The 12,790-nt window shown below is 37.7% G+C and overlaps 1 protein-coding gene across 1 annotated transcript in view; it reads right to left on the minus strand.

The window, feature by feature from the left end:
• IPO7 (importin 7) overlaps nt 1-12,790 on the minus strand; it is a 53,624-nt gene that overhangs the window by 17,815 nt on the left and 23,019 nt on the right. The window contains exons 5-11 of the mRNA XM_039537842.1: nt 10,547-10,703; nt 9,459-9,548; nt 8,578-8,672; nt 8,390-8,474; nt 2,251-2,385; nt 1,286-1,385; nt 55-131 (exon numbers count right to left, since the gene is read on the minus strand). Coding sequence (XP_039393776.1) covers nt 55-131; nt 1,286-1,385; nt 2,251-2,385; nt 8,390-8,474; nt 8,578-8,672; nt 9,459-9,548; nt 10,547-10,703 — 739 coding nt within the window. The remainder of the gene's footprint in view (nt 1-54; nt 132-1,285; nt 1,386-2,250; nt 2,386-8,389; nt 8,475-8,577; nt 8,673-9,458; nt 9,549-10,546; nt 10,704-12,790) is intronic.

Below are 12,790 nucleotides of genomic sequence, written 5' to 3' on the forward strand. Positions count from 1 at the left end.
TCAAATAAGACTATTTGGTTTGTTTAGTCCAAAGCTAATCCTTAAATAGCTTACCTCTTTTCTTTTACTACATGCTGTAAACAACAATGTCTGAGCAGCAGTTGTAGGAGAAATGAAGTCTTCAAACACATCTATTAAATAAATTTCATAGGCTATAAATTTTTATCCTTTAATACAGTTCACAATGTTAAAATAAATTAGATCTAATGTAAAATAAGAGCAACAATATTCAGACATACATCACCCAGCTGTGCCTTGATATTACAAGCATTTCAACGCAGCTCTCATATAAGAAAAATTAAACTATGAAATGACAAGACGAGACATGTCTTGAGTTTTCTGGCACAGAAACATTCCACCCTTTGTTAGCATTATGACAAATGTCTGATTATAAGATTCCTGGGCCAGGACCTTCTTTTATATCTGCACAAGGTCTATCACACTAATTACACTGGGAAAATATTTTAGTTGTAATAAGTAGGCAAAACTGGGCGAGTTGAAAACAAACTAGATCTTTAATTCTCTTCTTGTTCAACCTTCTTCAGAGGCTTTTAGAACCCTTGTTAACAGCCATATGGCTTGCATTTTGGGGTTTACCCCCTTCAGGCAAAGAATATCCCATCGGGATCCTAAGCAGCCTAAAGTCCTAAGTGTACCTTCAGGAAGGTCCAATTCCTTCACTTTCACACCCCACTTGAACAGGCTATAAAGACTTTTAGAACACTTCAAAGGACACAATGAAGAGCCAGTGGAAATGAACATAAAAATGAACAGAACACCCAAAACTTCCATGGCTACTTTAGTCTCTATATGGATACATCTATCTTGAATTTATGCCTTGTGTTGAATTACTTGACCTTGAAATAAGAAATTTTGGCACATGGTAAAGATCAGCATCTGAAAAGTAGCTACCGTATGTAAGCCATGCATGATTTTAACAATTAAATTTAACTGCATTTTTAAAGAAAAACAAAAAACAGCAATTTTAAAAGTTAGCTCTTTCACAGCTATGAAAAAGTTATTGCACTGCCATATAAACATTTTGTGTTCTCTCTCACACACACACACACACACACACACCCCTTGTTCACCTACACTGAGAACCAAGATAGCTGAATTTAAGGTATCTGTAGCCATGTTGACAAGCACTAATCACCTAAGAAAAATGCACAGCACTTAAAAAAAAAAATCTGGTTATCTTTATTTTCACAATGCACTTTTAAAAATACTGGCTTTGTTTGGCATTATATTTTTTTAATGTGTATGTAAATATTAAAATTCTCACCAAATTTCATACGTATGTATTCATATGGGTCTTCTTGCCACAACTCCTCATCAGCATCTGTATAGCACATCAATGGAAATATAACATCTTGGATAATTCCCTGCAAATTAATGAGTGACAAAGAAAAAGGATTTAACCTATTAAATCAATCATCGTTTGCTCTCTTCTCTTTAAAACAATTAATATTTTTCTCTTACATCAATTTTAGATATGGGATGGAAACCTTTTAAAATTACACTGTCATAACAGAGAAAAGCCAACTGCTTCAAATTAAAGGATGACCTGCAATGCAATGCAAGCCATTGTGTTTGCTTTGGACAATGGAGTATTGAGCTAGTAAAGGTGGCATAAATTTTGTTGCTGACGTTAACTCTGAATTTGTGCGGTGTTACATTATATGTACAATTCTTGATCCATTAAGAAATACAATAGTTTAACTATGGGCTCAGTGTGCTAAAGGGCTGCTGATGAAACTGCATGATTGTTTTGGGATCCTATTTATATTGTAAGGGCTTATTTAGTTTCCATTTGGATGTCTCAGTTCACACCATTGTATTAAGTCATTATGATACTAATAAAAATGTGTTCTATGTTTTACATTTTAAAAGAGCGTCCAAGTCCACAATAAGGAGCATCAACCAATCTGGGTTTTAGCCTTTAGTGGGGCTGCAATCCTGCAAAGAGACATGCTTGAAATCCATGGGACTACTCACAAGCCTCAAGTAGAAGTCTTTGCAGGACTGGGGCCTAAATATTGCAAATGCTTTTGTTTCATCCAGAGAAAATGAAAATTTCAACTGTGCTAATGTAACAAGATGTGCTTCTCCAGAGCAGATCTGAACTCAAACAATTTATAATACAAACTCATACATCTTAAGTTCTAGTAGGGATAGAGAGTTTATAAACAAACTGACTTATACATAGTAATTTGGTCATTTAGAGACTATTCCCAGAAAATGTTTTACTTGAATATGGGGCTTCAGATTCTTCCAGGTCACAGCATGTGACACTCCTTGATTGATGTAGTTCAGTGTTTGCTGAAGAACTCTAGGAGCCATGTACTGCTTTTCCTTGTACTGATACAGCACCTTCAGCAACACCTGTGAAAAATCAAGTCTCATTAATAGCTTACAGAAATCTGCGCATCTTGCCAGCAACCAAGAAGCCATTTAATCTGCACAAAGCCCTGCACAAAGCCGCTCATAGATTTTTACTACATTAAAATGGTGTTGACTAGTCTGAGTTAACATGTGACGGGTTCCTCTGGTCTGTGCCACGTCCAATTCTCCAACACAAGTTTAGTTAATTTGCTCAGGTAATTTTAGTGTGCATGAGAGATGGTGGATTAACAGCCCTGGAGACTGAAGTCCTCTATTTAACCAAACAGGTATGTCTCATGCAGCAGTAGTGTAAGTTCTCTACACTCCACCATCAGCAAATGCCTCCTGGGAAAGGAGAGAAGATGGGCCTCAGAATTGTTTGGGTAACAGTGACTCATGCTAACTCTACCTACCACCACAGCACAGGATGATGGATCTTTTCTCCCCTCAGATAAGGAAGTTAATAAGCACCACTGACATTTCATCTTGCAATTCTTTTTGCAGACCCAGCTGCTGCATTGCTTGGCCTGCCAAACTGCTTAGCCTCCTTGGCTGGTGCCCTGCAGCTGTTTGTTGCTTTGTGTTTGAATTTAGTACGGCATTATGGAGGCATCTAAGTCACCCCATAGAATATACACAGGCATAATAAAACCCTTAATTCAAAACACAACATGCAACAGAGAGGGTAAAGGAGGGCTGGCTCCGTTTTCCTTCTCCTGTGCCTCCTGGTCCTACTCTTCTAAAGGAATGGGGCTCCTCCAGATAAGTCTAGCAATTTAAATTGTCAAGCCAGGGGTTAACTGCAAGCCAGAACTTGGATCCATTGCATTAATGATTGGTATTTAATCTCCAAGTGATTGGAAGAGCCTGGGGACCAACATCCTGCAAAATTTCCCTGCAGCTCAGCCAAGCCTGTAATATCATAATTGTTCTAAAAGAAGCAACTGGTGGGATTAAAGGGAGAGGTCAAGTTCAGTCTTTGCTTATTTGATCTTTTGTCTCTGCTAAGAGTGAAAATGGTGAAAACTGATTAAAAGAAAGTATCCACTGGGAGAATGTCATTCACATCTACCAATCCTCCGAGACCTCACCAGCAGTGAAATATTGATGAAGTTGAGATCCAAGTATTTTGAGAAATAATTCAGTTTTTTAAAAATCTATATACGAGATTACAAAGTTGCCATAGACTGTCACAGGAGTTTAACTAGGGATCTAGCCACATATTCACCATGGACATCACTGCTTTATAAATTGTTTCATGATTTTTGCCTACGTATTAGCCTTCACTGAAACTAACTGGGCTCTGATCCATTAAGGTGTTTGAAAGCCCATTCGTTATCTTAGCAGACCTTGGAGATGCAGGATTTTACCCATCGCACTACAGATTGCTTATATATTGCCTTAGACAGTAGAGTGGCATAGCACAAAGACTTTAAATGCTCTAGGTTTATAATGGCACACATGGGATGTCAGAAAAGCAATCCTCGTTTGTATCAAAATTGCTCTTTACCCTCTAGAAAGCTAAATGAAGAGAAATAGGATATGAAATTGAGTCTTGAGACTCACAGAAGATGACGTTTGTTTTATGGATGAAACTTTGGTCTGTCCACATCATCATTTTCTTGAAAAGTGTTGAAATTCAATTGTTATAACTTAAATGTTTGTTGAAAAAGTTATAGTCATTAAGATGATTACATTGAGGTTACAAAAATATTCCAGGCAAAAAACCTAACATTTCTGCATCAAGACTGAGAAATGAAGTATTTAAGAATCAGATTCTCTAAGCTCTGTTATTATGCCTTAAAATATGGTCTTTCTACTAAATAATCTGTTAAACAATACAGAGTTGGAATGTCTTTTACAGCCTTATATATACACAATAAGTTACAGTACATTCAGAATTGGCTTAATTTTTAAGGCCTACTGTAAAAGCTACAAAACAAGCCAAGTTTGGGGGAGGAGGAGGAAATCACTTCAATAGTTAAAGATAATATTTTATGCTTAGTGATATTTAACCTATGAACGTGAAATAGAATGACTTTGACCATGGGAGTCTACCTTTGTAGTATTCTAAAATATATTTCAAGTTACAGACTTTGAGCACAACTAAGACTAAACAATGTAAATAAATTGTTGAGATATAAGCCAAGTCAAGAGTGCATATTCTATAATGTTATTTCCTGCATGTAAGGTTGTATCAGAAATTCCAGTTTGTATTCTATATTGTATTTGACAATGAGTAGATGTCAAGAGACCATACTATAGAAGGCAAAGCATAAGGGACCAGTGTTAAAATTGAATTTCAACCTTCTGCAGTTCCTGATTTCAGAGTTGTTGTTGTTTTTTAAGTGTTAGTGATGCACTAATTATACAATTTTACATTGAATTCCCTTAAAGGTTATCAGTACTGCTAGTAAGTTCCTTTATCTGGCTACTAAATTCTGTCATGTCTAACTAGGGGCTCATGTACACAGCTTTTTCAAAAATTTAAATTGATCAAAAAAAAACCTTATCAAGTACTAAACATATAAAGTTTCCCACTTTAAATACTTAAAACTACTGAATCACTATTTCTTTACACTTGATTTTAACTTGGTTTGTTTTGTAGATATTTAAATCTAAGGAATATAAGAAGTCAATTCAGCCATTTGAGTTATGAGTACACAATATATGGAGAAAAGGTTTTTAAAATAAACCACATAATTCAAACACACATGTAGACATCAGAAGCAGCTGAATATATTTTACTCAAACTCTCCACAAAACTTCACCTTTGGTCCGAGATAAAGTGCGCACATTTTTTGTTCAAATTAAATTTAAATGACCAGCAACCGAAATAGTGGAATAAAATCAAAATTGGAATTCCATCATAATTATACCATGTGCTATGCATGGGCACATATATGCGTAAAGAGATATGGCTGCAATGATTAGAATGTAAGATGATTTCTTGTTAAACCGGTTTAAGTTCTGTGTTGGATAGAAACCTCTGAGGATTCCATGAAGCTGGTACATATAGATAAGAAATCAGCTCTCCCTGGCTGCTCTTATCAAATGAGCAATAGCTAAAACCTGGACTCCAAGAGTGGTTTATTTTTTTAAATTGAGGGAAAGGCCATCCGGTACAATTCTTGGATATGATTTAGTTTCATATCTTTATAGTAATTCCTTTGTTATTCCCTCAACATTTGAATTTGAACAATAAAAAACAAACTGTGAAGGATTTTCTAGCAGCCAGAATACGGTGCAAATACTCTCGATCACTTCTTTCCTCACCGTACTAACAGTAAGTAATACTTATTTGAGTATTATCATAGGACTCACCCCTAATTCATCAGCAGAGCAGTCTGTTTTTGTGAAGTCCAAGATTCACAGGTGTCTCAGACAGTGAAGATAATTCCAAGTAATTAATTTTGTCCCTCCAAATGTTCTAGATTATTTTTGTTAGAAGTGGGAATGGGCATAATGGTGTGTATAAACGGCTTTTTTGGCCAGGTTTAAGCAAGTTCATCCAGAGCTACTTCTGAAAAAGATTATTAGTCTTCTTTTTCTGGGATGTCAACATCTATAACCAAGTTCCTGAATTTCCTCGTTACAGGAGCTCCACTTCTACACTCTATTTCAGCATAACATCATCAGTTGGCTCTGGTGTTCATTTGTTCTTTGATACCAAGTGTGGTGGGATAAAGGTTTTGTTCTGCTCTGCCCATTTGAATACAGATTGTTCTATCTCGACAGCTCAAATGACACCAACGCTATTATTAAAAACCTGTTTGCTTTTGACATTACCTATCATACTTTCCAAAGCTAATCAAATTGGTCTCCGCATCAGCCAGCTGATAAAACTCATTAGACCACTTGTCCTGTGTTTTCTGGGTTCTGGAGTGTACTCCCCAGGTAAGTGAACTCTTTCAATTCTTCCCAGTTCAGTATTTTCTGAAAGAAACTATATCTTGTTGCCCACCACCCTGGTGGTACGATGACCTCTTACCACTTGCTGTACATTCACTGTGTTGTTTAAGCTGTTTAGAAGAAGAGTGCAGAAACTTCATTTCTGTATGAAACTAGTACAACAAATAGCTTCACCAAGCAGTCAAAATGACACGAGATATCCAAAAATTCAGTGGTTGATAACCTTCAGATTACTATTCAAATAAAATCCTGGGTCTATGATCACATCCAGATAATGGATCCTTGGTGCTGGAACTAAATGACTCTCCCCATTTATCATTTGTTTTGTGAGATGCCTTCTTTCTTCTGGGAAACCCATCAGGAGATAGTGAATGAAGGAGCAGACATGTACTCCACTCCTTTCAAGCAGTAATTAGGACCCTTCTGAAAACTCATGGAGATATGACCAAGAGAGCCTCACACTGGCAATCACTGATGTTTTGTAACCCAAACAGAAATATAGGAGACGGCTCTTGAGGGAAGGAGGAGGAGCAGGCCTACAGTCACCAATAGCACCTTCAGTGAGTTTGTGCCAAATCTGCACTAGAACAATTTGTAATCCCACAGTGCATATTTACTTCCCATTTCTCTTTGATAAAAATCAGAGAATTCATGACAGTGTCAGTGGAACTCTTGAGCCTGTCCACAAGCGTCAGAAACTGCTTTTTATTTTCTTGTGTTTCAGAAGGTCTCTTGATTTTGCGATTAAATAAATGTTTTAAGAATTGTTTCCAATGTGTAGTTGAGGGATCAATTCCCTTGCGCACATGCCTTAGGCTGACCTCCACTGCTGTGCAAAAAGTCAGAGTTTTGAATAGTGAGGACTCCGCGTCATGGGTTGGGTTTGATGTTTGCGAACAGTCTGTTGGAATAGTATATTCTGGACTTTCCTATTTTTATGTACGCACACACACACACACACACACACACACACCATCTTCCAAAATTTGTGTCCTTCCTGAGAATCTGATCAAAATAACTCCCTGTTCCTATGTAACTTCATGTTGTTGAGACATGAGAAGTTTCTATGGGTTCAAAAATCCTGCCCCTCAAGTATTTTCCTTTAAAGACCTGAACCACAGCTGTCTCCTGGATAACATAACAGACAGAGAACAAACTGTCTAAGAGGCAAGTCTAAGAAGTACACCTGAAAAATCTTCTCTATCAAGCAGTATCAATTTGTAATTTTTGAAGACATTTTTCCATGCAATCATTTAGCTAAACTAAAATTATCTCAGTGGGGAAAAAAAGCCATCCAGGCTTCATAACTCCTCCTTAGGGTGGACAATCTTGGTACTTGACTCCTTAGGTCCTATTCACCTTCAGATAGCATATTAGCACCTCTAAAAGGTGTTACTGCCAAATCCACTGTAGAGAGAGAATTAAAGCTTGCCTTTCTAAACTGCACTGAATATTGAGAGACAAGGTGGGTGAGGTAATATCTTTTATAGGACCAACCTTTGTTGATGTGGGACACATTTTGAGCCACGCTGAGCTCTTTTTCAGTTCTGGGAAAGGTACTTGCTGCATCACAGCAAAATGCAAGGTGCAACAGCCTGTTTAGCATAAATAGTTAACACATACTGTATGGGACCATTGAAGGCTATGGACCGCTAACACCTCTGCAGAGGGTGTTAATGGGTTACAGATTGTTGTAATAAGCCATAAATCCAGTGCACCTGCTCAATCCTGGGAGCCCAGGCTCTAGGACCCTGTCAGCTGGGAGGGTCCCAGAGCCTGAACATCTTCACTAAAATTAAACATCCCTTTAGCCTAAGCCCAAATCACTGTCACAGGCCTAACTGCGGTATAGACATACCCATAGTGTACTTCAACAGATTACACAAGCAACGAACAATATTTCTTAAGAAGTGAATACTGGATTGTTTCAGTTGATAACTAAGGGTAAGTATTTCCTGCATAGTCCCTGATAGCATCAGGTTAATGCAAAATATTTTGAAAGGAGCCATATCCTTCAAAAAGATGAGGGAAGGAAGAAATTATTTTTAAATGTCACATTTACTCTAATACCCCAGGTTCAAGCATTTCTTACCTGTTGGACACCAACAGCAAATGCCTTCAGGAACACTTCAGCAAATTCATTGTACTCCTTGGAAACATTACCAGGGCTTCCATACCTAGAATTCAAAGTGAAAAATTCAAGCATGCAGAAATATTTTGCTGAATTTCATATTAGAAGCTAGTTTTTTTTCAATTTGACGGCATGGGAAGAACAGCTACCTCTCAAAAAGTCTAGCCAAGATGTGCAAAGCCCATTTCTTGGATTTCCACCAAGGCAATTCTGGTCTGTCATCTTCATCAACTTGAAGAGTTTCCTTTAGGAAGAAAGATTAAATTTGTTGAATATTGCTGAAATGTCAAATTAAAAAAAAATTTGCTTTTCTTTTAGCACTATTAGCTGTACAAGCACTCTTCCAGCTCTACAGAAATATCAGATATAAAAATCTGAGTTAAAAAAAGAAAGCCCACAATAAAAAGGTAATGTATAAATGTTCAAATACAACGTTCCTTTGTAAAAAGCCAACATGAGTTACAATACAATTTGCAAGTTGCTGTTTTATCTATAAAGAAGAGGTAATAATTTAAACTTTCTCCATTTAGTCTATGTTTAAACAACCATATTAACCTTACAAAATCTTATTTGTCCTGCCACACATTTAGAAGACGTCTCATAGAAAGAATCATAGAATCATAGAATTCAAGATCAGAAGGGACCATTATGATCATCTAGTCTGACCTCCTGCTAGATGCAGGCCACATAAGCCGATCCACCCACTCCTTTAGCAAGCGACCCCTGCCCCATGTTTCGGAGGAAGGCGAAAAACCTCCAGGGCCACTGCCAATCTTCCCTGGAGGAAAATTCCTTCCCGACCCCAAATATGGCGGTCAGCTGAACCCCGAGCATGCGGGCAAGACTCTCCAGCCATACCCTCTGGAAAAAGGTTATATCATATCATTGACCCATTGTACTATTTACCAGTGTGGCACTTAATTGACCTATACTGTTAACATTTTTAATCAACTTTTAAATACAGGAAATTGAATTCAGAAGCCAATTTGCAAGCCCAAAGAGAAATACACACATAAAAAAAAGTACTTACAGCAGGTACATCTCTGTCCACAACCGTTTTTAGAATTTCTATCCATTCTGTCAAGTTTTGCTGGTTTATCAGCTCCAGAGGTAACGTATACTATTTAAAAAGCATAAAATAGGTTCAGTATAAAGCCATTTAAAACAACCTGATCAACTGCTTGAATTATATATGTTTGAATGCTCAACAAAATCTTTCTGAACATCTGCTATACACTTGGATACTATGAGCGGTGAGCAAAGTAGTGAGCGTGATATTGGATAGTGTTAGACAGCGATCTTTTGCAGCCTGTTCTACATCCTCAAAAACATTCTGCTTCCTTCCAATTCTGCCTTACTTGTAATTTTGCTAAAAGATGATTTCACAATACCTAAGTTGTTATATCTTTCTGAATCAGAGACAATTCTTTTCTTCGCTTAAAGTACGATAGAGGGTTTGGTAAATCTGGTTTTAAATCTCATTGCAAGACCACCCAACCTCTCTAATAGTAGAATATATATTCTGAACAGCATGTTTGTCCAGTTTCCTTCTTGTTAGATAAGCTCAATATAGTAACATTCTACAAAAGTATGATAAATGGTTGTTTCTAGTGTTAGAAAATGGTCCTTGTTCTCTCATAACCACTCTGGCTTATTCAAGGGTAGCACTGGCAGGTTCCAGAGAGTTCAAAGATAGTAGACTCAAAAAAAAAATTTAACCCATTTTTAAACTAAAATAGATCTGTATTATTGGGGTTATGGTACACAGAATCATACCAAAAGCTTGTTACTCACACCATAGTTGAGCACTGGTGAAAAATGACTCAAATGAAATCTAACTGGTAATGTTGTTTCAAGTACATTAGTACCTAAAGTGTAATCTTTTTTTTTTTTTTTGGGGGGGGGGGGGGGTTTTAAAAAAAAAAACCTGTCAGGGACCGTACTTGGTCCTGCTAGTGAAGGCAGGGGACTAGATTCGATGACCTTTCAAGGTCCCTTCCAGTTCTATGAGATAGATAGATAGATAGATAGATAGATAGATAGAAAATTTTTTTATTTATTTATTTTAAACCTTCATATTAAACCTTTGCTCAAGAATACAGAAAAATTTGCTTCCACCTGAACAAGAGCATAGAAGATTTTGAAGATCTGTTTCTGGATGAGGACAGACTGATCAGATGGATCAGACAGAAGCTGAATGAAACGATCTTTCAGAACAGGCAGGAAGTGCTGCATTGCTGCTATCAAGGGACTCCTTTCCTCTGGTTTCTTGTACCTTTAGGCAAGAATAAAATGCTTTACAAAGATTTTACAACTAACTTTACTTATATGAAAAGTAAGTTAAGCATGCACAGAAGAGAGGCACATAGGCAACTGGGGCTTCTAAGGATAGATTATTTTAAAAAACTGAGTTATATCTTACTATGGCACTCATGGGGGTATATAAAAAGTGCTGTACCAGCACAGAGCCAAACCTGAATGAAGTTAGAAAACACTTCCATTACTTTACTATCATTCAACATTACCATAATGTTCTCCTGCTGACTCACTCACTTAGAATGTCACATCACACATATGCCACACAATTTTCTATGGTAAAACAAGGTCACAGTAGCAAGAAAACAGTGAGCAAAACCCATAATTTTATAGCGAAGGAAGTTACAAGTAGAGCTGGTCAGAAAATATCCAACAAGACACTTTTTCACCAGAATTTGCCAAAATTGAAACATTCGAGAACACTGTTTGATTCTGACAGAACCAAGACAATGGAGGAAGTCATTTCCTATCATCTCGCCTACCCAACTCCACTGGGTTGTTGGAGATCCTGGTGCTTCCATGGTCCATGGATCTAGGGCAGCCTGCCAGGAAGACTTACGTGGAGCCAGGGCTCTATTTCCTTTCATGGGGAATTTCAAATATTTTTGCTTTTTGTTCCAGATGGGAACAAAACCAAAATTCAAAATATCAAAATTCTCCACTGTGATGGGGTGTACGAACACCACACTGGAGAGCAAGGGGTTAAGGAGCAGTTCTTGGTCCAGGCAGCTTCACCCAACCACACCTGTGACTCCTGAACAAGTTGCAAGCAGGGTAGCAGAGCAGCTCAGAGGGAGGCATTCAAAAGGGACAGACTGGTGGCTCTGAACTCTGGGGGCAGCGTTGCCCAGGAGCACGTTGCCTGAGCACATGTACAAAGGAAAGGCAGGTGACTGACTGTGTAGGTCAGTGACTTTATTTGAGATTCTTTGATTTACTCTGTGAGGAAAAGGAGGCTTGGTAGGAAGTGGTCCAGGGGGCAGCTACTTAGAACCCCACGGTGCAAAGCATCACTGCCTACTATTGGCCCTGGACCAGAGCCTGCTGGAGCAGGTGGGCCTGAGCTCCCCAACCCACTCCAAGATGACGACAGGAGCCTTCATCTCAGAAGAAGACCCTGACCCCAAAGTCCCCCATGCAAAAGGGAAGGACCAAAAACCAGGGCGGGGGGGGGGGGGGGAGAAGCTGCTTAAAGACAGGACCATATTTGCAATGGCCTGCCATATCCCCACCTCACCATTAGGCAGCACTGTTGGAGTTTGTTCACCTTCTATAGCATTTTGTGGATATTACCATTTTTCACCCAGTTCTAATTATAATAAAGAAAAGATCCTATTAACTGAACAATTGTCAGATTAGAGTATTACCTGATACCACCAGTGATGTTCTAAACTAAGGATTTAAGAATAAAGTTTTACACTACAGTACTTCAGAATTCACAGCTTTACTTAAACAATTAAACACTAAAGTATACTCATTCTTATGCCACCACATTTTTGGATTTCATACAGTTCAACTTAAATACACAAATTAGCCTTCTAATAGTGCCAGATCACAAAAACAAACAACGAAAACCTACATAATCTGATATTAAATGCATGTCTGATGAAAAATTGTATAACAACTTAAACAGCAAGAGTCCAACCCAAAAATCATAAATATGGGTCCTAAAGATAAACTTTACATTTCTGATTAAGTTAAAGAAAAAAATGGAGAACGTAAAAATGTTCCTCAAGAAAAAAATGTTCCTCAAGTGTTCAACTTGCTTGAACACAATGATAAAGAACATGGTAACAACAGAACAGGAAAGATGAGAGAAAACAATCTGACCTATGTAAAGGCCTGCCAGTTGAAATACTGGCTGGCTTTGAAGCAAAAATGCTGAAGGGCCCAAGTGATTTACTTTCCATCTGAAAAGTCAATTCAGCTCTTAAAAAGGTCTAAAGTTTGTTAATATTTTTAGATTAAGTTAAAGCTGATTGACCCACAAGCTGCAATAATGTAGCTTAAGCCATTACACTACACAGTGAGTGACAGATTTTCAAA

The sequence above is a fragment of the Mauremys reevesii genome, linkage group 4, assembly GCF_016161935.1.
Source record: "Mauremys reevesii isolate NIE-2019 linkage group 4, ASM1616193v1, whole genome shotgun sequence".
Lineage (NCBI taxonomy): Eukaryota > Metazoa > Chordata > Testudines > Geoemydidae > Mauremys > Mauremys reevesii.